The sequence below is a fragment of the Thermomyces lanuginosus genome (assembly GCF_041956635.1).
Source record: "Thermomyces lanuginosus strain ATCC 200065 unplaced genomic scaffold VTN49scaffold_27, whole genome shotgun sequence".
Classification (NCBI taxonomy): domain Eukaryota; kingdom Fungi; phylum Ascomycota; class Eurotiomycetes; order Eurotiales; family Trichocomaceae; genus Thermomyces; species Thermomyces lanuginosus.
In genome coordinates, this window is record NW_027192361.1 from 1,585,656 (window position 1) to 1,609,666 (window position 24,011).

Sequence of the window (24,011 nt, forward strand, 5' to 3'; positions counted from 1 at the left end):
GGTAGGGGCGTATGACTCACATGTTACAGGAGCCAACAGGCTACATACTATGTTTCGTCTCATGGTCATTGTGCTTCACCAATCACTTAGGGCTCCACGTTGAGATGATCTAGTACCTAGTACAGAGATAGTATTATGAACGCTCAGTTTCATGCCGAGGACGTAGGCATCCACGCTGCGGAGTAGGCAACAAAATTGCAACATCGTATAGATTCTCCAGTCAATAGTTTAAATTAGCGTCGGGGAAGGCGTTTACGAGCACTTCAGGTCCTACAACGTTCACTTGCAGCCTACCCGCACGTACAAAGTCACCGCTCGTCTACAAAGCTCCCCGAGGTGACTACGGCTTACTGTCGCGGATCAAAGATGCCATTCGTCCAGGAACCTTTGAAACCCGAGGATTGCTCGCTCCTCGTCAATTTGGCCAAGAATGCCTTTGAAGCCACGAATCAGATGTTCTACACGCTGCCAATCTCTGAGCCTTCTCTGCAGAATCTAAGCGAATATAGACGGAAACAATTGTTCCCCGATCTTGTTGATGGAAAGAAGGAAGAAGATGGCAAAAAGTCGGGACAGAAGTATAACTTCAAAGCCGTTGATTCGGAGACGGGCGAGATAGCAGGTTGCGCCTGCTGGACAATCTACGAACATGACCAGGAAGTGACCAAGCCAATTGACGAGCAAGTCAAGGCCCGTATGCCATCGGGGATACCCGAACTACGGCTCGACGCTATGGCTGCTTTCTGGACGCTGCTTTTGCGTAAGAAACGGGAGGTCCTCGGTATCCCGCGGCCCGAGCCGGGCCAAAGCGTCGATGGTGTCACCAAGTTGCGAAAGAGGGTCGAGTTGGATCTCTTGATAGTGGATCCCAAGTATCAGGGTCGCGGAATTGGGAAGATGTTATTGAAGTGGGGGTTTGAGTACGCGGAAAAGGCCAAGCTGCCGATTTATATCGAGGCCACCGAGGCGGGGCGACCAGTTTATGAGAAGGCTGGCCTGAAGATTCTGCTTGAAGACTTGTTCGATTCGACGCAGTATGGCGGCATCGGGCAAGCAAGATTCTTTGTGAGTTCTCAATGTTTATCGAGACGATCTTCAAATTCTGACAGAGCAAACCTAGTTCATGTTGAAGGATGATCAGCCGGATTCCCAAGAACAATAAAGAACTAGTTGAGAGTATTCGTCCAAGTTAATGGATTGTTCCGAATTTCGATTGGACCTGCATACCCCAATCTGTGTCGCAACTTGCTTGACCCATGAGGCACGATGGTATGTACTAATATTCGGAATAATAATGTTTTGGTGAAGTCTAGAAAGCGCGCCCGACCTTTTTTTTGCATAACGAAGGAGGTAGTATCAAGCCATAATAGTCGACCTAGTTTCCTCTATGATGTCGTGACCTTCGGAGTACCAGTAACATTAATGCCCTAAAAATACTACAGGAACTAAGCGCTCTCGAAGATGGTGAGTTCTGAACATGACGGCCAAGTGGCATCAGTTCGGAGATGATTCCGGGTTTTCTCGGTCCTCTCCACACAGCAGTCGGGAGGATTACCGGTTTACTTATCTGCACAGATTACGGTGCAGTACTGATCACCTACTTCAAGTATAAGTGCAGCGAAAACTAGTACTAGTATTCGTAGATTTTCCTTTAAGCATTCTTCTACGTGGCTCACGCAGGTTGAAGGCATCCTTTAACAACAATGTTAGACCTCACGCGCCTTTCCGCGTCGGAAGCCTTGCGAAGCCTTCGGCAGGGAGATATCACAGTCGAACAGTATGCCAAAGCATTACTCGCTCGAATCGCACAGCGAGATCCAATAGTACATGCATGGGCCTATACCGATCCCGAGTATGTTCTGGCTCAAGCCCGTGAGCTGGACAAGGTGCCCCTATCCTCCAGAGGCCCTTTACATGGTCTTCCTGTGGCAATCAAAGATGTCGCCCTGACCAAAGGTAGGTTTGTTTTTCAATCATGAAGTCTATGCACGCCTCTGAACATTTTGGCAGATATGCCTACCCGCTACAACTCCAACATTTTCCGCGGTACAACAAACTCCTCTGTTGATGCCGCGACTGTGATGACACTTCGGGCCGCAGGCGCCCTGATCCTGGGCAAGACACATACGACTGAGTTTGCTGCAACAACAGAAGGCGGGCCCTGTGTAAATCCGCACAATACGTCCCACACTCCAGGTGGATCATCCTCCGGCTCAGCTGCTGCGGTCGCTGATTTCCAGGCCCCTATTGCCTTGGGAACGCAAACCGGAGGTAGTGTGGTGCGGCCAGCTTCATACACAGGTGTATATGGCTTCAAGGTGATTAGCAAGCATCCCGACTTTGACAATATGGACAGTATGCTAAAAAGCATGGCTAGCCGACGTGGGGTGCGATTTCGCGGGAGGGTCTGGCACAGTATTCCATCACCTGCGACACGCCCGGCTTCTTTTCGCGTAATGTTGACGACCTGAAGCTTCTGGCGGAAGTTTTCCAACTTGAGGGTGACAATCCGGTGCCAGAAGCGCCGTTCTCTGTTCGAGGTGCGAAGATCGGCTTCCTAAAAACACATGTGTGGCCTTTGGCTCCCGCTGGGCCTGGGCTAGTTGCAGCCTGGGAAAAGGCAAAGTCGTTATTGGAGAAGCATGGCGCCGTGGTCGAGGAGATCGAATGGCCGGACAAGGATTTTGAAAATCTCACGCCATGGCATTGGAATATCATGAACGGAGAGGGTAGATCCGCTTTCCTCGGACGTAAGTTCTCTTTGATTTGATTGAACTACGCGTGATGATCGCGACTCACATGCACAAGCATACAAAATTGACAAGGCCAATCTTGCCCCGTTCCTCGTTGCGCAAGTCGAGAACCACGCCAAGGTCAGCCGTCAGGCATTGCTCGATAGCCTTGATGGGTCTGCTCGTCTGCGTCCAATCTGGGATCGGTTTGCTGTCCAGTACGATGCAATCATCACACCAAGTGTACCGGATGTTGCGCCTGAAGGACTGGAATATACCGGCGATGCACGATTCTGCCAGCCATGGACTCTGCTACACGCCCCTTGTCTGAACCTGCCTGGCTTTGTGGGAGAGAAGGGTCTTCCAATTGGGCTAACTCTGGTTGGTGCGAGGTACCATGATCTGCATGTCCTGCATGCTGGGAAGACGATAGGTGCTATTTTCGAACAAGAGGGAGGATTCTCTTCCGGAAAATAATCTGGAGGAATGTTAGTCAAGGCCGGAAAATACATGATTCGAAGTATTCCATGACACGTAGAGACCTGCTCGAGCTATACTTATATGTAACTTGAGATAGTCATCAATCAAAATGGCTAATTCAGGAATCCGAGCAACATTCTATTTCTGTAACATAGACTCAAAGTTTCTGACCCGACAGGAGCATCCCTCCATCACTGCGGATCGTTGCGCCATTGATATGTGATGCCGCACGACTTGCTAAGAAGACCACCAAACCAGCAAAGTCCTCTGGTTTTCCAAGTCGTCCATTCGGAGATTTTGAGGCGACAGCCTTCGCACCACCCTGAATCTCCAGTAGGCCATTTGCCATTTTAGAGGGATAGAAGCCCGGAGCTACCGCATTTGTGAGGATGTGACGAGGGCCAAGTTCGACAGCCAGCGTCCGTGCGATACTGATTGCTGCTGCCTTGGAAGCGGAGTATGCATAGGTGCCGTTAGCCCCGATAGTTCCAATACCCATACCAGCAACGGATGCTGTGATAATCACCCGGGATGGGTCCTCGTGAGATGCTTTAGCTTGAAGGAGAGGCGTGAACCTGGGGATTGCTGTTCAGCCAGCTGAGCATGAGGTTACAGTGCTGTGTTCTTACTTTTGAATGAGATAGAAAACGCTCTTCACGTTCAGGTCCATGACCTTAGAGAATGCAGACTCAGGATATTTGTCAAAAGATTCGCCCCAGGTGGCTCCCGCATTGGCGAGCAGGATATCGACGTGGTCAGTTGTTTTGCTGACCTCTGCCACCAACCGGTCCAACTCCGACATCTTCGAATTATCGGCGGGCACTGCAATAGCTTTCGCACCGGGCCGCTTGTTGGGCAATGCGTTGAGCGCTTCGACAGCTTCGTCGCATGCTTTTGCCTTTCGTGAGCTAATGTATACTTTGCTGCAGCCGGCCTGGAGAAGTCTAGGTGTCAATGTTAGGACGTGCTGATCAAGGGTGTGGTGGGAATGCAATTGACGACAGACATACCCGCTAGCAGCATGAAGTCCCAATCCTCGCGATCCACCTGTAACAACCGCTACTTTCCCCTCCAAGGAGAAGATATTTTGGAAATTGTCCAGCTGGACCTGGGCAGCAGCTGTCGACATTGTTGAAACTTGCAAAAGCCCGTTCGCACCTTTCCCAACCGGAGCCAAACAATAGTATGGATGTATGGGATCTCAGCAAATGTTCAAGATATAGGTACAGAATATGGCTATGATTAAATGATTAGAGGGTAGTAGTCGTTGAACAGGCCGAGTAAATAAGTACTCTTGTTTCATGGCCCATAGGTAATGGCCTGTCTGGAGCCGAGGAATAATCGATCAAAGTTTACAGAACGTAACTAGGGGCAGGTTACAGGAAACTTCCGAGGCACCTCGGAATTCTCTCCGGTTATCAAATTCTTATCGCAAACAAAGGATCGCCTTCTGTAGAGCAACCATAACTGCATTGGCGTATGGACTTGCCTGAGCACGGAGGATTGGTTAATGGTACTTTGATGAAAAATGGCCTTAAAACCTCAATATCTTGCTATCGCCGAACGGAAATGGCATCAGCTCTGCTCATCGATCCCACCAGAATGGCGTCTACCGGATCGGTATATCCCTCACGGAATGAGATTATCGCCTATAGATTCCATTCATCAAATTGATGAATACAAAAAGGATACTGGTCATTTATTCGACGTTCCACGAGATTGCGGACTGTTGTCGGAGAAAGAAATCAAAATCACGGAAGGATTTGATGTCCGCGGGCTGTTATCCGAGATTCACAGCGGTAACCTAAAGGCAAAGGAAGTTGTAACTGCATTTTGCAAGGTTTCGCGTCGCGAGCCCCGATGAAAATGAGGAATTCATGCTGATCGTCCCTAGCGTGCGGCAATTGCTCAACAACTGACGCGATGTCTTTCGGAACCACTTTTTACCAGTGCCTTGGAGTACGCTCAGCAACTCGACGACCATCTCCAGCGCACTGGCCGTGTTGTAGGCCCTTTACACGGCCTCCCTGTCACCGTTAAGGATAGCTTCAATATCGCAGGGGTAGACTCTGCTGTCGGAATCACCGCTCTGGCCTTCAGACCAGCAACGTCAGATGCACCGTTGGTGCAATTGCTTCGTTCTCTTGGTGCCGTGATCATTGCAAAAACAAATGTGCCACAGACAATGGGCTTTTTGGACACCGTCAACCATCTCGCTGGCCGCACCCTCAATCCGCGAAATCGGCGACTGACCGCTGGTGGAAGTTCTGGGGGTGAGGCTGTCGCGGTAGCGATGCGCGCTTCAATGGTAGGTTTTGGCACTGATCTCGGTGGAAGCGTCCGAATCCCAGCTATGTGTAATGGAATATATGGCTTCAAACCAAGTGACGGTCGATTGCCATTTGGTGGGCAAGCAACCGGTCAGCCGGAGGGCAAGCTCAGAGTTGGGTTGAAGGCTGTAGCAGGATTGCTCGCCCGATCAATACCGGACATTGAAACTGTCATGAGAGAACTCATTCCGCGGGCCGAGCTGTTCGGCTCGGATTGCATTCCTGGCAAGTGGCAAAGCGAAACGCCGTCACTGCCCGAGCATGTGTCGCAGAAAAGACTGACTGTCGGAGTTCTTCGTTCCGACGGTCTCATTGTTCCGTTACCGCCGGTAGCCAATGTGCTGGACGAAGTTGCACAGATTTTGAGACGGACAGCTGGCGTTGACGTCGTGGAAGTGCCCACGCCGCCACTCATGTCGAAATGCCAAGCTGCGGCAAATCGACTGATGGATGTGGACGGCTCGGGCCCGATCTTGGACTTGCTAGCTCAAACGTCCGAGCCGTTGATGCCGTATCTTCAAGGGAAAATGGTGCGGAGACCACCAATTACAGTCGAGCAACTCTTCGCTCTTCAGGCTCATCGTACGGAGTTGGAAAATGCGATGAAACAGATCTGGACAACAAAGGATGGTCGCAAAGTAGATGCAATCATCCTCCCTGTTGCGCCGCATCCCGTTCCCGAGATTGATCGCTGGGGCGGTGTGTCGTACACGTCAACATTTGTTCTTTGCGACTATCCAGCGGGCACGATCCCTGTACGAGACGTTACTGAGGCGGATCTGGAACAAGAGTTTGATGCTTCGACGAAACAGCCATTGTCCCGGTCAGATGCCATCAATAGGAAGTTATGTATGTTCCCTGATGAATGGTTTACACTATTCGAACCACTAACAAATCGATAAGGGGACAAATCGACCGTTGATCGACGAGTGTACCTCAACTCCAGCTTGAGTATCCAAGTCATCACGCCACGGCTCCATGAGTATGACTTGTGCCAAGCGATGGGGGTGATAGATGAGGCATTACGAAAGAATGGGCAAATGCAGAACATGCCGACGCCTAAGCTATGAATTTTACATGCCATAACATTATCATATAGGAATGTGCTCTTTATGTGAGAGACCTAAGTGGACCTGGTCGACGGGAGACAAATGCTGTATTCGAGTCCAGAACGAATTGATCAGGCTCAAGTGACGCGAAATAACACTCTCCAAACGAAATTGTAAAATCATAAACTTGGTTCGTTCATGCGCAGATTCGGTCCACCGAAGCCCCTTGCTAAACTTACAAGGGCCCAACTATTGCCCTATAGTTCACTGGAATACAGGGAATTACGAATTACCTTCAACAAAGTCTATAGAAAAACAACGTGGTGATAATCATCGACAATATTCATTGCTCATTATCTACATGACAAGGATAAATCGCTAAAAATGTCATCACGATTCATACACACATCACGTCGTATCCAGTACTTAATCTTGACTTCCTTGCAACGCTCCCGCAATGAACCAGATCATCCATAAAAGGAAATTGTTGACTGAATGGCGAAAACTGAAGAGCAAGTTCATTGTCCCATGTCTCCATGAAATAGCCAGGCGGGTTTACTGCAACATCGGTCCTAGCAACGACCAGCAGTGTTCTCCTATTAGAGTGCGAGGATTTCGATGGCATGTCCGTTATGCAGCGTGGCATCATGTTGAGACGTTCCTGGATGATCTGCATTGAGAGCCTTGTCGGCTAGTGGAACCTCTCGCGCAAGCTTTGTGGTCTCCTCTTGAGCATGAGATTCCAAGTCAGTAGTCAATGACACTGTTGTCGATGCCGATACGTCATGGTCAACGATGGACTCGTGAGAAGCGACAGCGCTGGTATGGCGAAAAAGATCAGAAGGGTAGCCGCTCGGTCTTTGAGATTGACCACTCCAGACAGCCATGAGTAAGACCAGCACACTGAGGAGCATAATGGCGACATTTCGGCGGTCACTCGCCAAGATCTTGATGTAGTTGATCAGCAATGTCTGCAGGTCGATGTCCTTAGCGGAGATGTCCGAGGTTTTCACAAAGATTTCTGCCCGGTCTCTGGGTTCAGGCCCTTCGGAAGACAAGTGAGGCTGAGATTGCAGATCCTGGCCATCAATATGTTGTTGGGACACCAGGTCATCGTCTTCCTTGGCATGACCGAAGTGCTGCTGTGACCGGATATACTCTTCAGCACGAATTTCGCTCAGGATTCTGTGCTCTAACTCGGTTCTGACGCTGGGCGGCAGCCAGAGTCTGACCTCGACATCGACTTTCTCCATCTCTTTCCAAGCTGCTTCCCATGCATCCGCCTTCATCAATCCGTTTGCGGCATACACTCGAATTTCCCATTTCTTGCCGCCATCACTTCGCTTGAAAATGTGCCGTCCGCAGTCAGGGCATTGCTCCCCTTCCGAATCACTGACCCCATGCGTGTGGTTGTCTTGTTCGGAATCTTCCTCGTGGCTTCCCAGAAAATGACCGTCCCGCAATCGAGGCTGTCGCAACTCGAGGCTTTCAAGAAGTCTTTCTTCAAGAACATCGTATGAGTCCTGGGGATGAGAAATCAACACGCCACGGTCTCGGAGTACGTCAGATCCGACGACCTTCTCCTCCAGCAGTTGCCAACGCCGCCAATACTTCTCCGGCAAAACCTCTTGAAGAATTCGTCGACTTGGTTGCGGTAGTCCGGGAGCTAGAGTCAGGCCGGGTGGCAAGAGATTGCAGTGAAGCAAAACCAACGGGTATTCTTTTCTGACTACCTGCCTTTTACGTGCAGAGTGGTAGCCAGCTCGCATTTTTGATTCTGGTGTCCGTCTTGACGGTGAATATCCATCGTATGCCGGACCACGAAATAGTTTGGATGGGGGTGTACGCATGTCATCTTCGTCCTCTGTGTGCATCTGCATTTCAACAACGGAGCTGGGACGTCTGAATGGAGAATCTCGATCATGGATCTGCTGTCTGATGGAACTTCCATGCTTGGGGTAATTTTTTGGACACTTGTTGTCAATCGGATGCACTACGACCGAATCCGGGATGGAGGAAATTGACGAACGGCTTGATGGAGGCGAATTCAGGCGGTCCGACTCATCGTCTGCGTTGTCAAGAGCTCTGTCGCTTGAAGAAGACGACATGTTGTCCGAAACCTGGTAATTGGTATTTCCTTGGGCCTCACACTCGGCCCAAGAATCTTTTCCGGCATGCGATGTGAAGTCCGCCACGGTAGTCGCGGACGACACATCAAAGTCAACGTCCGTAGGACACTGACCAGATTCGTCTATTTCATGAGAAGATAGTTCGTCCATAACTTCTTGTTGCTGAGCAAGAGAGCTCGTTCTGTAAAGTCACTCTGTCGCCTGTCAGCCAATTCCCTTTGTTTTGAAGGACCAGACGAGACCTACTCAATCTTTCTCAACTCTTAAGAGTCGCAATGAACAATTACATTGTCAAAGCGTGGGAATTACTATCACTACATCGACCATAACCTATACATTGGAGCTTGGACTGTTGTTTGCAAACGTGCCGTTGTACCGGGCAACCAGTCGGAGAACGGGAGCAGACTCCGTAATGGCTGGTTACACTGCAAATACATACTTGTATGGACCATTTGCGATAAAAATTACGCCAATAGGATATTTATACCACATCCTCACATTTCACTGGTCAAAAGAATTACAAATTGCTCCTGTTAGCGAAATTGAAATGAGTTCAGCATATGCGAACGGAACATCTTGTTACGGCCCTGTAACAGAGGAACGTTGTTATCGGATTCGGATTGGCGGTGGCAACGAACGCCTGCTTGATTCTAGATGAACCTAAACTAAATATGGAAAATGGCGTTTTACGCCCCTTATGATTGCATCCGGCAGGCTCCGCGCTCCCGATTGGTTGGCCGAAAAGTTTTCGGATCGAAAACTGAAAAAAAAATCTCGCCCTTCCTTGAAGGCTTCCGCCAACTCTTTTAAAATTGTCCAGGTTTCCCAGCCTGAACATCTGGCCTCTCCCCTCCACTTTTTCCTCTTCAGAAGGGCTTGAATTCCCTTAATACTTGGTCACAATGGCTGCCGTTGCCGCAGACAAGAAACAACAGCCGCTGAGCGGCGTTCAGCTTTACTCCCGTTTCGCATTTGCGGGCGCTGTCTGCTGCGCCGTCACTCACGGCGCATTGACACCCGTCGATGTGTAAGTCCATACGTTTTGGAGCATTGTGAGATGCGATGTGACCCGGCCAAGCGAGAAAGAGAGACGCTCGTGATTTCGGGCGACGCATTGCACTCAAATCACCGATCGTCAAATCGGCGAGCCAGGGAGCTGACTAGATTGATGAATATAGCGTCAAGACCCGAATCCAACTGGACCCTGTCACCTACAACCGTGGTCTTTTCGGCGGCTTCCGTCAGGTCATCCAGAATGAAGGCGCCGGTGCCTTGCTGACGGGTCTTGGGCCCACTGTTGCGGGTTACTTCCTCCAGGGTGCCTTCAAGTTCGGTGGTTACGAGTTCTTCAAGCAACAATCCATCAACTTCCTGGGCTATGACACTGCCCGCAACAACCGAACCTCGGTCTACCTTGTCTCGTCCGCTCTTGCTGAGTTCTTCGCCGACATTGCTCTGTGCCCTCTGGAGGCTACTCGTATCCGTCTCGTGTCTCAGCCGACCTTCGCTAGCGGCCTTGTTGGTGGTTTCACCAAGATCCTGAAGAATGAGGGTGTTATGGCGTTCTACTCCGGCTTCGGTCCCATTCTCTTCAAGCAGTACGTAGCAATCACCATAGGTGATACCTTTATTCACGGGCGCTAACTCTTCTCCTAGGGTTCCTTACACCATGGCCAAGTTCGTCGTCTACGAGCGAGTTGCGGAGCTTGCGTACCGCTTCATTGACAAGGAGAAGCTGTCTGATGCCGGCAAGACCGCCGTCAACCTGGGCTCTGGTCTGATTGCTGGTTTCGCTGCCGCCATTGTCTCCCAGCCTGCCGATACCATGCTGAGCAAGATCAACAAGACTCAGGGTCTCCCTGGTGAGAGCACCACTTCTCGTCTGATCAAGATCGGCAAGGAGCTTGGTTTCCGTGGCAGCTTCTCCGGTCTGGGTGCTCGTCTGTTCATGGTTGGTACCCTGACGGCCGGTCAGTTCGCCATTTATGGTGATGTCAAGCGCTTGATTGGTGCTGTTGGTGGTGTTGAGATCTCGAAATAGACTGTATAGACATCGCGATTATGTCGTTCTCTTACAGATTTTAGTTTCGAATAGGTGCAATGTACATTATGTTTTGGTTCATTCGTCCTCTCCGCGGTCTTACTTTAATTGTTTCTTTACTAGTACTCTGCGAATATTAACATTAGCATTTCCCGAGTGTCGCATCAATATAGGACCGATGACTCATTCCTTCAGACCGAGTCGATCGGATCGGATATTGCTACTCGGCGTCTTAACTTGATCAATCGACAGGTCGACAATCAGCTCAAGGGGTTTTTAAGATTGCGCACTAAATTACGAAACTGCAATAACGCAGACTAATGATAAAGAATGGGGAGATTTCGTCTCGAGAAGGGTCGAGAAGCTGAGTACGATCAGTGTACTGTCCTTTCATGCTGCAAACGAGGAACAGTTCACCGATAGAATTGATTCCCTTGAAGCTTACTTGTCGCTTATCTCACACCTTATGGAGTTGCGCCGGCAAGTCTTCTAGACTGCCCCATGCAGGCCAGTTCTTACCTTTCAAATCGTGGGGCTGGTTCCTGATAGGGCCCAGATTCATCTCTGGGGACCTTGGTCCTCCAGTGATTGCCCTGGAAATTTTTATACGGCTGAGAAGGTACCGAGAAGCACAAGCACATCCGACAGTTTTGTGTTGGTCTGCTCTGCGACTTCCTCTGTGTGTGGACGGACGGACGGCGAGCAGTACCAACGTTTATTTTTCTCTTAGTACCAAACTGGATTGGTGCGGCTTCCCATTTATCCTGACCCTATCTGCAGTGTGCCACGAGCTTGTCGACAGGATTTGTTTCCGGTAAGAACGAATGCCTATTCGTTGGATCTTGTATGCATCTGAGGAACAAGTCTTTCGGTCGAGAAAGGTGACGTTCGTCAGATAACACTACGCAGGCAAAGAATGAACATGAGCGATGCGGTCGTGCGAAGGCTTCGTTGACGTAATCCATCGATGATCAGCACGCATAGAATCGGAGAGGCTGGTGTCGACTTATATCCGATATACGAGTTGGCGACACCGAAAGAAAGCGTTGGAATAATGGAGCAACCTTGATACTGTCATTCGGCGAACCATTGTGTCGTTGCAAGGGTCACATGTATCAGCTGAAAAAAGTTACCTTTCTGCTTGGGTGAATGACACATGCCTGACCGCCAGACGGTCTGCAGGTTAGAAGAGATAGGCCCCTGCACAATGCACTCTTCTCTCCGAAGGTCAAATGCAAGTTTGAACCTATCGGAAATCGGCACCACTGTTCCGGGTTCGGAATTCTTTCCGAACGTCCGGCGGTTCGACCGATCCATTTCACGTGATTATTGGGTGAAATAGATTGTCATGGAAACAATTTTTGCGCAGAAGATGGAATATCGACCAGAGGCGCGAGGCTCGTAACCACAGGACAGCACAAGTAGTAGTATGCTATGAGGATGTAACATCTCTGTTGTTGTTGACTCATTGTTGTATGGATGATCTGCGGACTAGTCCGTAAATTTGACCACTTGCCCCAGTGTGTGCCCTGATTCATGACGGAAAGCTGAGCTCGAAACCGTTCTCTGTCGCCCATAGGGCGGACAGGCCCGTCCAGACTCCAGACGCATCAGAAAAAAAAAATTACCCAGCATTGACTCAATGCCCATTCGAACTCTGGCCATCCCCCACATTCGACCAGGTTATGTATGCCGATAGATTGCAGAAGATGTCCTATTCTTTCTGCCAAATTCTCTTCATGTTGTTGGTAGTCCTTCCCTGTTAGAAGGCACGCGTCGGGATGAGTCAATCAGAGTTTCCCCGTGGCCCGGGGAGCAATAACATAGGGCAAGAGTTAGTCACGACGTCTCCGGGCAATCCCATGGACAATGTTGTGTCTCTGAAGGAGTCGGAAGAGACGTTGCGAGTGGATGATCAGACGAATACAGAAATCATGCACGAGCCTGTTCATCAACAATATGACAACCCGTCTTCCTATCGATTTCGTCGAGTCCGGTCCAAGACACTGGTGTCCTTTGGGCCCGATGACCCTGAGAATCCATTCAATTGGGGGAAGGCAAGTTGAGCAACGCGGAGCCCATATCGACTCAGCTTCGCTAACTGTCGTACAGGGCAAGAAGTTTTTCGTCATCGTATCTGGCATGATGCAGGTTACAAACAGCACCATAGGATCCTCTTTGCCGAGCGGCGCTATGGACTTCATTGCCGATGACTTCAACATCACCACGTCAGAACAATTAGTGCTCCCGATCTCGTTGTTCCTTGTCGGATACGTGATCGGCCCGTTGATCTGCGGCCCGATGTCCGAACAATACGGACGGAAATGGCCGTTGACCATCGGATATATCATGTTCCTCATTTTCACCATGGCATGCGCTCTGGCTCCCTCTTTGCCGGCATTATTAGTGTTTCGACTCTTCAGTGGAATGGCTGCCGCCGCGCCGATTTCCATCATCACAGGCACGTACGCAGACGTGCACGATGACCCGACGAAACGTGGCCGAGCAATGGCTTGGTTCATGGCGGTAAGTCCAAAGTCTTTCTTTGACAGTGACCTTTTTACTAATCGAGAAGTGCACCACACTTGGTCCCATATTTTCCCCGTTCATGTCAGGTTTTGTAGCAACAGTCAGTTGGCGTTGGGCATTCTGGCTGGGTTTGATCATTGCAGGGGCATCTTGTCCGTTCATCATATTCTATCCAGAAACGTACGGCCCGGTTCTTCTCCATAAAAGAGCTAAAAAGTTGCGGAAGGAGACTGGTGATCAAAGCATTGTCGCTCCAATCGACCTCATGTCTCGGAATTTTCGAGAGACAATGGCAATAACGCTTTCGAGGCCGTTTCGCATGATCATCGGCGAATATATCGTATCCTTCACATGCTTGTACCTTTCATTAGCATATGCTATTTTCTACCTTTATTTCCAGGCTTATCCTATTATATTCCAAGGTGAAGTCATCGAAATCGTTCTCATTGAACCTCAGCTGACTGCGTCGCAGGTGTGTATGGTATGAGCCCTGGTGTCGCAGGCTTGATGTATTTGCCGAGTAAGTCCTCGATTCGCAGCTGCAATTGCTGAATATTGATAATGGTCAGTCGGTGTTGGCGCGTTCGTTGCATGTGGGATCTTCGTCTGGTATGATGGCTACCTCGCCCGTGCGAAAGAACGCGGGTTGGAGTGGGCACACAATGAAGACTACCGCCGCTTGCCATTGGCTTGCATTGGAGGGCCTCTATATGTGGTGTCGCTGTTCTGGCTAGGCTGGACTGCTTCCTCCGACATACACTGGGCGGTTCCGATGATGTCTGGTGTCATCTTTGGCTTAGCGTATGAATTGATTTTCATGGCAATGCTGAATTACCTTTCGGACGCCTATGAAATATATTCGGCTAGCGCACAGTCTGCAGCGAGCTGTTGCCGAAGCATTTGCGGGGCGCTGCTTCCATTGGCAGCAAGGCCAATGTTCGACCGACTTGGTATCAGCTGGGCATGCAGTCTGATCGCCTTCCTCAGTCTCGGCGTGTCGCTGATTCCATTCGCCTTCATTTATTGGGGTCGCACGATTCGAAACAACAGCAAATTTTGCCAGCAACTGCGGCAACTCAAAGAAGAGGAGCGTCGTGCGTGGGAACAGGAGAATGCGAGGAATGCAGGCGATGATATTGAGAAAGCCGCGATGGCATCAGAGGTCAGGTGAGACCGATATTGAAAAGATTAGATGGTCGCGCTACCACGACCAGGGTCAGCGAAACAGTCGCCATGTCGTACAAAGTCCTGTCGTCCGCTAGCCACTGGCAAGCAAGCTCCGCAGTTGCTCCACGAGCAGTCACTCAAAAATACGCCAATGTCTTTTTTCGGGGGTTCCTAGTTTTCATTCCAGTAAGAAGCCAGTTTCTACCCATCGTCTCCGGTATGGAATGCCATCTGTCGCCATCACTGACTCCGTCTTTTTGTCGATGAGGACAGTCAAATGTCTACCAAGGTTTGATAGAGGACTGGCAAGGCATTATGGAACGGCGTTTGGGGTTATTCTTACCTTTCGGCCATCAGATCCATATGCTATTAACGGTCTAATAGTTAGTCTGATTCGAATGAATGATGAAGTCGTTCCGGTAAATAAAGAGCTGCATCTGATTCTCTCGTATTCAGATTAATCTCTTTAGCTGGCTCTTTTGGAGTTTGATCTGTCAGGCCATCCATAGCTTACTGAGCCCTAAACCCTAGATTCCTCCAATAAGTAGCCCAATAGAGGATGGCTCGCTTTGCACGTGATTAACTTCACTCATTCAGGTTGATGGCTTGGCACGGGGACTTCCGACTCGGGTGTGGCGGCGGTTGGGCAAGGAGCCAAGGACTCGAGGAGAAACGTCATATGGACAGGAGTGTCAACTTTTCCAGGATTTAGACTTCAATAGGTTGAACTTTCGGCTAATGGGCCAATAGCCGTAGCGTCAAGTGACATATGCACAGATTTGGGAGTTCAACCTAGGATCTATTGCATGGATTCGGTTTTGTAGAATGAACGCGAGGTTGTTTCGTTTTTACCACGGACCTCGGCTCATCCCTTTTGACCCACGATTGGCAAAGGAGTACGGAGGAAAAATCCTCCGTAATCAATGCTGCTTCACGATAACCTCTCTGTACAAGTGCTCTATAAGAGTATATAAAGTTCTGTAGTCCGAAGTGGTGGCTTTCGTCGCCATCTTGTTCGGTATCTCTGCTACTCAATAGATTAGCAGTGCTCATAGACCAGCCTCAACTTCGTACGTGTTCTGCGTGACTTCTACTGCATTCGCGTCTTTGGTTTGTCAACAGCTATAGAAACCCAATCGACAGCTCCTTGATTGCAGTGCGCAGCGTGTGTGCGGGATACGGTTCGACTGCGCTGATTTAACGGCAACGCCTTCATCAACAAGGAAACTCCGGGTGCGCATTGTTCTGTAGAAAAATGTCGAGAAGAGCGACGATTTTCGATCCGCCTCCTTTGGACACTTCCAAAGCTGGCATTGAAAACAGTCTGGAGTTAACTCCGATGCATGACATTGGACCGGTATGCTTGAAACTGCGAATTGTCATGTTACCGGCATCTGACGTATATTGAACCCTTCAGGACGTGTTCACGAACAGCCGGCCCTTATGGCATCCACCCGGTGCTCGAGGGGTATACGGCGGAGCAGTGATTGCTCAATGCCTGGCTGCGGCGCAGCGCACCGTTCCTGAGAGTTTTACGGTTCATAGTATGCACTGTTACTTCGTCCTGGCCGGTGATTCGGAGATTCCAATCATATACCATGTTGAGCGGGTACGCGACGGAAGAAGCTTCGCGACGAGAACCGTCCAGGCACGGCAGCGTGGGCGCCCGATCTTCACGACGACTCTCAGCTTCAACAAGGATGGCAGCGGGGGCAAGAAGAAGGTTGAGCATTCGTCGGAGATGCCGTCGGTGCCGCCGCCGAAGGATACATCACCGTCGAAATCATCTCAAAGTCCATTTGAAGTACAGAGAATACCGACAGACTTTGGTGAGTATTGTCATCAAGCTGAGAACAAGCAAAGAACACTGACTGACCGGACTGTGATCAGACTCCGAACCCGTCGAACGGCGCCGTTTAGTGCAATGGTGCCGCGTCCGCGACAGGATTTCTGAAGAAGGGGGGCATCAAGCTCATCTTTCCGCACTCGCATACATTTCCGACAACTACTTTATCGGCACAGTGCCGCGCGTTCACAAGATCCCGCGCTTCTCGTCCCCAGCCGTAATTGAGAAAGCACTAAAGGCACTCAAGAACCCATCCGACCTAGGAAGTGACTTCGTCGCAAACTATATTAATGACATTGCTCCTGGGCGCCAGGCTGAAATCCGCAAATTAGCCGAACGCCACGCAGACGGGCCCATTGACGTTAAGAAAATCTCTTCGATCATTCGAAGCGATGATCCGAGAGAGATTGGAATGATGGTCAGTTTAGATCATACGATATACTTCCATAATCCCCGAGCTTTCCGAGCCGATGATTGGATGCTTTGTGTTATGGAGAGCCCCTGGTCGGGCGACGGACGGGGTCTTGTTCACCAAAAGATCTGGTCCCGGGATGGGGTGCACATTGCTACCTGCGTACAGGAGGTTAGTCATCCCTGTGGCTTGAGACGAACGTTGTTTTAACTTGAAGCGTAGGGCGTTATTCGATTGAAGCAGGATGATGAACCGAAGGCTGAGCCAAAACTATAATATCAGCTGTAACATTTTCTTTAAGCATGCATCAACAACAGGCCATCGGAAGTTCGCGGGAAGATAATTATAGTATATTATTGTCAGAATATGCATGCTGATAGAATGGCTGTGCGGGGCATTGAAGGCGTTGCCCAATATGCAACAAATTCTATTATATACATGATACATGAGATGGTGAGACAGTAATACATTTATCATCCGGAATCAAACCTCCGCGGAGAACGAAAACAGACGAAGCTCTAGCCATTGGTAAAAAACACAAACCAAGCTTTATGTGTCATGATCGAGACAGCAAGATCGAAGACATTCATTTTGCGTCCGCGGCGAGTTTGACGCTATCCAGAGCCACAACTCGGGGACCAACATAATCCTTTCGTCGGACAAACCACCACACGATGACGAAGATAGTAAGACCACCAGTGATCAAGCTCGTATAGTTCATAGACTGCGCATCAGTGGGAAGCGCGTACGGGAAGCAGAAAATGACGATAAAGGCCACAATGTAGATGCAGCTGAGAGCATTGACGATAAAGCCAATGGGACCTTTCATCCAGAAATAGCCGGGTTTAATAGAAGAGCGGCCACTCAGAAGATGTGGCAGGATGGCGGCCAAGTAGGACAGGGTGGAAAGCTGCACATACGAGCCAACAAACGCGTTGAATGCCGTGGTGGACCCAACGTAGATGCAGGCAAGCACCGTGATGAGCACGCCGCAAACCAGAGTGGCATTGAAGGGATTGTGCATTCTCTTGTCGACCTTGGCCATCCATTTCGAGAAAGGAGTCGCGTTATCGCGAGCAAGAGTCCACAGTGTGCGGCCGGCAGTGATGTAGCATCCAATGCAAGTGATCACAGTCGGCAGGAAAGCGACGATCAGCAAACCAAGGGCGCCGCCTCGCGAGCCAGTCGCCTGCCGGTAGATCTCCGCCAGCGGGAAGGCAATGACACTGTTGAGAATTGCGTCGAGGTCTTGAATCGAGTAAAACATAGCAATCATGTAGAAAAATCCGGTGAAGAAACCAACGGCCACTTGAGCCAGGACAGCCTTTGGGATGTTCTTGCTCGGCCTGGAACGTATTAGCATATGCTGGGGTTATGTAAAAGCGACTGAAACACCCACCTTGGGATTTCCTCTGCCAGATGAGAGGTCAGGTCACAAGTTCCTACGCTGTAGGCACCGTTCAACATTCCGAGAACAAACACGAATGCCTGACTCGTGTAACCAATATCGCTCGACCAGCTGCGCCATACGAACTCGTCCGAAGCATAGCCAACTCCGTTAACGTACGGCATCACGGCGCAGACGATGATGCTGACCAAAACACCGCCGACGATGAGGAATGCACCAATGTTTCCAATGGCCGGCAGAGCCCGATTGGCGAAAAGCACGACTGCACAGCAAACCCACGTGGAGAAAATCATGCCCAGGAAAGCGTGCCATGCCTTTGGCTCGAAGCCGGGATGCATCAAGGCGTACATGGAGACTGTCTGGTTCCCGATGATGGACGACATCGAAGCGGCTCCAAAAACCCAGGCCAGCGTATTCCAGTAGCCGGCAAACCAGCCGCAAACGCGTCCATATTTTCCAGCTGTCACTGACGCCCAGTGATAGACTAACAGGTTATTCCGTTAGATGTTCGTCAACCATCAAACAGTGATATCCCTTCTTGACACGAGAACGTACCACCGCTGGCGGAGGGGATAGCTGAGGCCAACTCAGCAATAGAGGCTGCGACGAGCCAGTAGCAAGCTGAGACGGCGATGCTGTATTAGGTCCCATTAGCATGTAGAACATGATAGAATGCGGAAGCGGTTCGTTTGGCATACAATTCATAAATTACACCTGCAGGACCTCCATTGGCAATATTGACAGTCTGCAATCAATTAAAGTCAATATATAAAAGTACTTGGATTAGCCTTGGATAGTAACCACATACCACACTGCCACCCTGGGCGATCCAGGTGTTCCCTGTTGTGACAGCAATCGCACAAATGCTGAGGAGGTTGAAGTTCCGCTCCAGCTCTTGCTTGTGACCAGAGGCATTGACCTCCTCCTCGGATTTGTGGTCCTCAGTGACAGGGGTTTCCACGGTTTTGAGTTTTTCCGGCGAAGACTGTTCAATATTATCCATTATGACTAAGAACGAAAGAAGGAATTCGGGGTGAGGTTAGGAGCGGTGCGAATAAGGACGTGATAATCGGAAGAGATGGAAGACAACGAGAGACGAGACGGTAAAAAAAGGTTCAGGCCAGACGAATCGCGTCCCCCATGATGTTTCGACTCGCAAACGAGTGACTGAAGCAGGGATTGTATTCGTGCTCTACTCTAGGACTCTTTATGCTCTTATCGTCGAAGTGGCAGCGCGGCAAATGTCCTCTGTACTACGATCTTGCCCACATCTTACAGATAGTACTATGGGGGTAGATGCGACTCAGGGTCCAGATTCAGAGATTTCTGGCCATTGGGAAGCGGATGCTTCTCGCGTCGTTCCAGAAGATGTGGCAACAGGTGGGCATCGCTGCCTGTGATTGGCCGAGAGCGTCAATATATTGTGGAGATGATGTCAGCAGCTTTCTGAAAGAGGAAATTTGAGCAGACTGCGCTAATCAAAACAGTCAAAAGCACTCATCACGTGACTTTGTGTTAATGAAGATATTTTCCATCACTTGGGGTCGGCCCGGAGGTGGAAAATTTGGACGGGTACGGCATGTCCTCCGGCACCTAGGGTGGGCTCTTAGCGCGGAGTCCGCGGACCCTTTTGAGTCCCCTCCCCAGCCTGCACGGACACATTCATGCGAACCTCACAATGGTACATGGCCAAAAGATCGTCGTGTTGAGCGCGGAGGAGGACATGTTGTGTGCTTACACCCACCAACCTAGACCAACTCGTCGTGCAACTGCCTTACTCTCGCCTTCTCCCTCAGCCATCAATTAATTCAAGTGACTTCAACCCTTATCGAGTATCCACCAATTGACCAGGGTATGCATTATATAAAGCGACGGCATCACGCCACCCAACAACCTGGTTGCGTTCGTTGTCAGGATTATGTAGCAGAGGCTGGTGGTGGCTGGTACATTGTCAGAGGATGGCGAGGAGAGGCCGGGCCAGACTTCTGATGGTCTTCTGCGAGGACACCGTTTTTCTAGTAGGCTAGGTTAGTCGTCGTAATGGTCGTACTTTAATCCGCACCAGGCCTCGCTTGCAAAAAGCACGGACTTCAAATTGAACCGAGTCAACCCGGCCATCCCGTGCCACCATGAATTAGGTTCACCTACCTTCTTGGGGCGAGAATCTAGGTCCACAGCCACGCAGCCAGCCAAAATTGAGCCTGAGGATGTACTTACTCGGCAGCCAGTCTGTTAAGTATTTTACCTTCGTCCAGCAAAGGTAATTTTGCATGAAAATCAGACGGCCGTTAGACCACTAGTTTTATGGTATCAGTGAACATAAGCATTGATCAACTTGCCGATCAGCGCGCTATGTTGTCCACTCGGGAATGCTTCCTAACGAAAAGGAGGATAGGTTGCCACGGAGAATTTTGTCAACGACCAGAGGATGGAATTTCGGAATACTTTGTGCAAACTTTGGGCGTTTAGGTTAGTTAACGGTCTACTAGGTTAATTTAGGTTCAAGTTGCCCCGTGTCTTGAACTCGTAAGCTTTACGATTCAGGGCGCGATCCAGGCACCTTGCAGAAACTTGCAAATGCTACGGTTATTAACTAAGTTGTTCCTTGCTGTCCATGTAGGCCGACTGTACGTTACATATTATTCGTCAAGATCAGGACGTCCCGGTGTCCTACCAATCTACCATATCCCAATTCCCACCATAGCCCACCTGGCCGACCCGACCACTCCATTCCTGCCGAAGTCCACAGTGGGCCAGTGGAACTTCTATAGATCCACCGACGTATTGCCTTCTTTGAGAGGAATTTCCCGAGGACTCTGCTGAAGAGTTCATTGAAGTACCTGCAGTAGTTCGCACGTGGCAGGGGCCGTTGCAAGCCCAATGAAACAGTAACTAACTAGGAGTAGTAGTGCTCCAGGGGTCAATTTCACATGCTCGTAAAATTTTGCACTGTTCACCATTCACTCCCCTACTAGCCTACTTAGTTCCTTACTCGAGTATTTATGCCACATAGCCTAAGTCTATCGAGGAATTGCGTTGTCTCTTGGACCCATTGCATGATTGCGGGGACCGCCACAGATCTGAAATCGACGCACTAACATCAGAGTTTGACCGTGGGGGGCCCCTCCCTCAGCGAATCACAATCAATGACGGGGCTCATACCGTTGATTCAGATTACGATAACCCGAAAGCCCTAATTCTATAGGTAGCGATCTGATCGACTAGATCGGACAGCCACGTGCAGAGTTTGCAGAGTTAAAGAACACATAGTGTATTGATAGTCTTTGCTAGTAATCCACTTTAGAATTTACTTAATCAAAGGTCTAACTTGGAATAGTATTTCTTGCTTGTTCGCGGAATTTCGCGTCCGTGCTGAGGTATCACTCGAGGTACTCGCCAAGGAGGCTAGAAGCGAGAATGGCAAACACCTCAAATCATTTGTTTTTTCCGTTTGCCTCTTGGTACATAATTGAGGGCGTTTTCTGGAACTCACAGGCGTGGAGAGACCTCCACCTGTTTTCCAGGGTCCCTTATCTGCCAACCCTTCACCAACTTGCACTTATCAAAGTGATGATTCTGTGATTTGGAAAGCAGGGGACTTTAAAAGTGCCCGATATCGCTTCTTTTTTTTTTTTTTTCATGAATGGGCTGTTCAGTTATTCTCGTTGACAATCGCTAAGTTCAATTTCATCGCTGCGACAGCGACTGAATCTGCGAAACCATGGGCGCCACTTCGCCAGAGTTCGCCCATGCGTTCCGACGCGAGACATGGATCCTCTTCTCGGTCGGAGTCCTGGGGACTATTCTGCGATAGTAAGTCTTGAAAGGGAACCCCCGGCAGCAAGCAAAGGGTGCAAAGATCTAACGGGTCCGTTCGCAGCACGGCGCGCATTCGACGGCTAGGAATCCGGAACCTTCAGCTCGATGACTATCTCATGGCATTCGGACTGATATGGTACACGATCCTTTGTGTTTCCATCAACGAAGTCATCTTCGGCGGTGGATCGAATTTGATGACGGAGGAAGACATCAAGAACTTGACACCCAAGACGCATGCCGAACGAGTCCGTGGTAGTAAATGGGTGTTTGTGTCTGAACATGCCATGCAGCTCACCATCTGGAGCTGCAAGGGCTGCATGCTCGTCATCTACGCTCGAATGACAAGCGGACTCTCCAAGAAACGTCTGGTCAATTATCTGTCGGTATACGTCGTTCTGGGCTTTATTGGTTCCGAACTGGCACTCTTCCTGACGTGTATTCCGATTCAAAACTACTGGGCTGTTCCCACACCAAACTGTGCGTCCCCGACCGTTGTCATTATTGAGGATTTGATTCTAACAACTGTACAGACCAATGCTCCAGTTACCAACATTATGAAATCATCCAGGGTTCCTTCGCTATCAGTGCAGATATTGCGATGTTGGCGGTCGCGATTCCCATCGTCGCTCGCATTCACGTTCCGCTGAGGAAGAAGTTGATCCTTCTCCTTTTGTTCGGCATGGGTATCTTCGTCATTGTCTCGGCCGTTCTGACTAAAGTGTACTGCTTGGTGCCATGGTTGATTTCTTACGTTTACCTTAACTGGTACTTCCGTGAGGCCACCGTGGCAATGTTGGTGACGAATCTACCCCTCGTCTGGTCCCTTCTGCGTGACCTATTCCCAGCAGTCGGCAGCTGGGGAGGATCGAAAAAGAATTCAGACAGATACAATTACCCACGCACTGGTACAGGTCCTACGGGCCGAACTTTTTCGTCCCGGCGACATTATGGTGCTGGCAGTCAGGCTCAGCCCGATTTCGATCTGCGAGATCTGGAGACGAACCCCAAGGGCTTCCCGTCCGAGAGCAGCACCGCCACAGAGGAGCGGAATGGTGCGAGCAGCGACGACGATTCCGCTCGTGCTCTCCATATCCGTCAGGACATCACGGTGACCATTCGAAGGGAAGAGAAAGCCGGCGAGGCCAATGGTCACCATCAACTACCAGATTGGCCATTGAAGACCCATCCATCACCACCACGGCCCGGTGCCCAGTACTGAAATGAGGCTACGAATTCCATCCTGCTGTAGTACGGGTACTACAGCGCACCATTTATGACTGACACTCGGCGTTATGAGAGGGATGAATATTGGATTTGGCGTTCAGGACATGCCACTTTCTTGTCTGCTTTTTATGAGCTTTATGCTGAATGTTTGTGCTACAGTACTTATGTACAGTAGTTCCAACTACCTACACATCGTTGCCTTCATTTTTCTTTTTTTTCAACAACCAGACGGACGCAAGGGCGTCCCAGTCTATCCTACAAAATGCAAGCCGTGGATTCTTTGTACAGCAGGCACAGTCCAGTATGTACTGCAGTTTCCGAGATTGTCCGGCGGTGTTCCAGCATCAGGACCGACTTTCGTCCTCCCCGCAATCTAAACATTCGAGATACATCCGAACGATCCGGCGGTCTGGGTATGCTGGAGCCGGTGGGTACGCAACTCCCAGCTGTGATTGAATACCATCGGTCGAACGGAGCGCCAATTTCATGGCAGAAGAGCTTGATCTTGAGAAAATCAACCAGACCTTCAGTCGAAACCCGTCATTGTGGATTATCCTCTCTCTCGTTCCATGGATTCACTGCGGTAGAAGATTGGAAGAATTACGAAATATGAGCAACGGAGATCGGATCGCTCGGAGGCCCGGCTACGTAATCTGGTATGAGCCAGATTGAGAACTTTCTGCAAGTTCCATGGTTCTGTAAGCGAGTAATTCCCAGTACTCAGATTTGGGGGTACCTTGAGAGCACTTCGGTACCGGCGCGGACTATGGGGCACGTGTACTAGACCCCGTGCCTTGAACAACGACCATGGCTCGGCGGTTTAGAAAAATGGGCCGATAGGGCTT

The 24,011-nt window shown here is 50.0% G+C and overlaps 11 protein-coding genes across 11 annotated transcripts; 7 read left to right on the forward strand and 4 right to left on the reverse strand.

Annotated features, from left to right (window-relative positions):
• Positions 1-366: 366 nt before the first annotated feature.
• Positions 367-1,162, forward strand: VTN49DRAFT_2834 (uncharacterized protein; the record flags this gene model as incomplete). Its single annotated transcript, XM_069410603.1, has 2 exons — positions 367-1,065; positions 1,121-1,162. The coding sequence occupies 2 exons, from the start codon at positions 367-369 to the stop codon at positions 1,160-1,162; spliced, it is 741 nt and encodes a 246-aa protein (XP_069269392.1).
• Positions 1,163-1,166: 4 nt separating this feature from the next.
• On the reverse strand, positions 1,167-1,495 carry VTN49DRAFT_2835 (uncharacterized protein; the record flags this gene model as incomplete). Its single annotated transcript, XM_069410604.1, has 2 exons — positions 1,167-1,375; positions 1,438-1,495. The coding sequence occupies 2 exons, from the start codon at positions 1,493-1,495 to the stop codon at positions 1,167-1,169; spliced, it is 267 nt and encodes an 88-aa protein (XP_069269393.1).
• Positions 1,496-1,703: 208 nt separating this feature from the next.
• VTN49DRAFT_2836 (uncharacterized protein) lies at positions 1,704-3,209 on the forward strand (the record flags this gene model as incomplete). The annotated part of the gene is made up of 4 exons (XM_069410605.1): positions 1,704-1,956; positions 2,011-2,318; positions 2,378-2,750; positions 2,809-3,209. 4 exons carry the CDS (start codon positions 1,704-1,706, stop codon positions 3,207-3,209), a joined length of 1,335 nt encoding a protein of 444 aa, XP_069269394.1.
• Positions 3,210-3,369: 160 nt separating this feature from the next.
• Positions 3,370-4,341, reverse strand: VTN49DRAFT_2837 (uncharacterized protein; the record flags this gene model as incomplete). Its single annotated transcript, XM_069410606.1, has 3 exons — positions 3,370-3,787; positions 3,842-4,156; positions 4,223-4,341. The coding sequence occupies 3 exons, from the start codon at positions 4,339-4,341 to the stop codon at positions 3,370-3,372; spliced, it is 852 nt and encodes a 283-aa protein (XP_069269395.1).
• Positions 4,342-4,740: 399 nt separating this feature from the next.
• On the forward strand, positions 4,741-6,612 carry VTN49DRAFT_2838 (uncharacterized protein; the record flags this gene model as incomplete). Its single annotated transcript, XM_069410607.1, has 3 exons — positions 4,741-5,052; positions 5,107-6,391; positions 6,446-6,612. 3 exons carry the CDS (start codon positions 4,741-4,743, stop codon positions 6,610-6,612), a joined length of 1,764 nt encoding a protein of 587 aa, XP_069269396.1.
• Positions 6,613-7,190: 578 nt separating this feature from the next.
• Positions 7,191-8,870, reverse strand: VTN49DRAFT_2839 (uncharacterized protein; the record flags this gene model as incomplete). The annotated part of the gene is made up of 1 exon (XM_069410608.1): positions 7,191-8,870. The coding sequence occupies one exon, from the start codon at positions 8,868-8,870 to the stop codon at positions 7,191-7,193; it is 1,680 nt and encodes a 559-aa protein (XP_069269397.1).
• A 752-nt stretch (positions 8,871-9,622) lies between these two features.
• On the forward strand, positions 9,623-10,761 carry VTN49DRAFT_2840 (uncharacterized protein; the record flags this gene model as incomplete). Its single annotated transcript, XM_069410610.1, has 3 exons — positions 9,623-9,747; positions 9,899-10,318; positions 10,377-10,761. The coding sequence occupies 3 exons, from the start codon at positions 9,623-9,625 to the stop codon at positions 10,759-10,761; spliced, it is 930 nt and encodes a 309-aa protein (XP_069269398.1).
• A 1,781-nt stretch (positions 10,762-12,542) lies between these two features.
• Positions 12,543-14,461, forward strand: VTN49DRAFT_2841 (uncharacterized protein; the record flags this gene model as incomplete). Its single annotated transcript, XM_069410611.1, has 5 exons — positions 12,543-12,818; positions 12,874-13,287; positions 13,337-13,712; positions 13,763-13,810; positions 13,860-14,461. The coding sequence occupies 5 exons, from the start codon at positions 12,543-12,545 to the stop codon at positions 14,459-14,461; spliced, it is 1,716 nt and encodes a 571-aa protein (XP_069269399.1).
• Positions 14,462-15,712: 1,251 nt separating this feature from the next.
• On the forward strand, positions 15,713-16,991 carry VTN49DRAFT_2842 (uncharacterized protein; the record flags this gene model as incomplete). Its single annotated transcript, XM_069410612.1, has 4 exons — positions 15,713-15,814; positions 15,875-16,286; positions 16,348-16,886; positions 16,938-16,991. 4 exons carry the CDS (start codon positions 15,713-15,715, stop codon positions 16,989-16,991), a joined length of 1,107 nt encoding a protein of 368 aa, XP_069269400.1.
• A 310-nt stretch (positions 16,992-17,301) lies between these two features.
• VTN49DRAFT_2843 (uncharacterized protein) lies at positions 17,302-19,126 on the reverse strand (the record flags this gene model as incomplete). The annotated part of the gene is made up of 5 exons (XM_069410613.1): positions 17,302-18,061; positions 18,115-18,607; positions 18,679-18,758; positions 18,822-18,868; positions 18,932-19,126. 5 exons carry the CDS (start codon positions 19,124-19,126, stop codon positions 17,302-17,304), a joined length of 1,575 nt encoding a protein of 524 aa, XP_069269401.1.
• A 2,718-nt stretch (positions 19,127-21,844) lies between these two features.
• On the forward strand, positions 21,845-23,161 carry VTN49DRAFT_2844 (uncharacterized protein; the record flags this gene model as incomplete). Its single annotated transcript, XM_069410614.1, has 3 exons — positions 21,845-21,936; positions 22,004-22,419; positions 22,473-23,161. 3 exons carry the CDS (start codon positions 21,845-21,847, stop codon positions 23,159-23,161), a joined length of 1,197 nt encoding a protein of 398 aa, XP_069269402.1.
• Between the last annotated feature and the right edge of the window lie 850 nt (positions 23,162-24,011).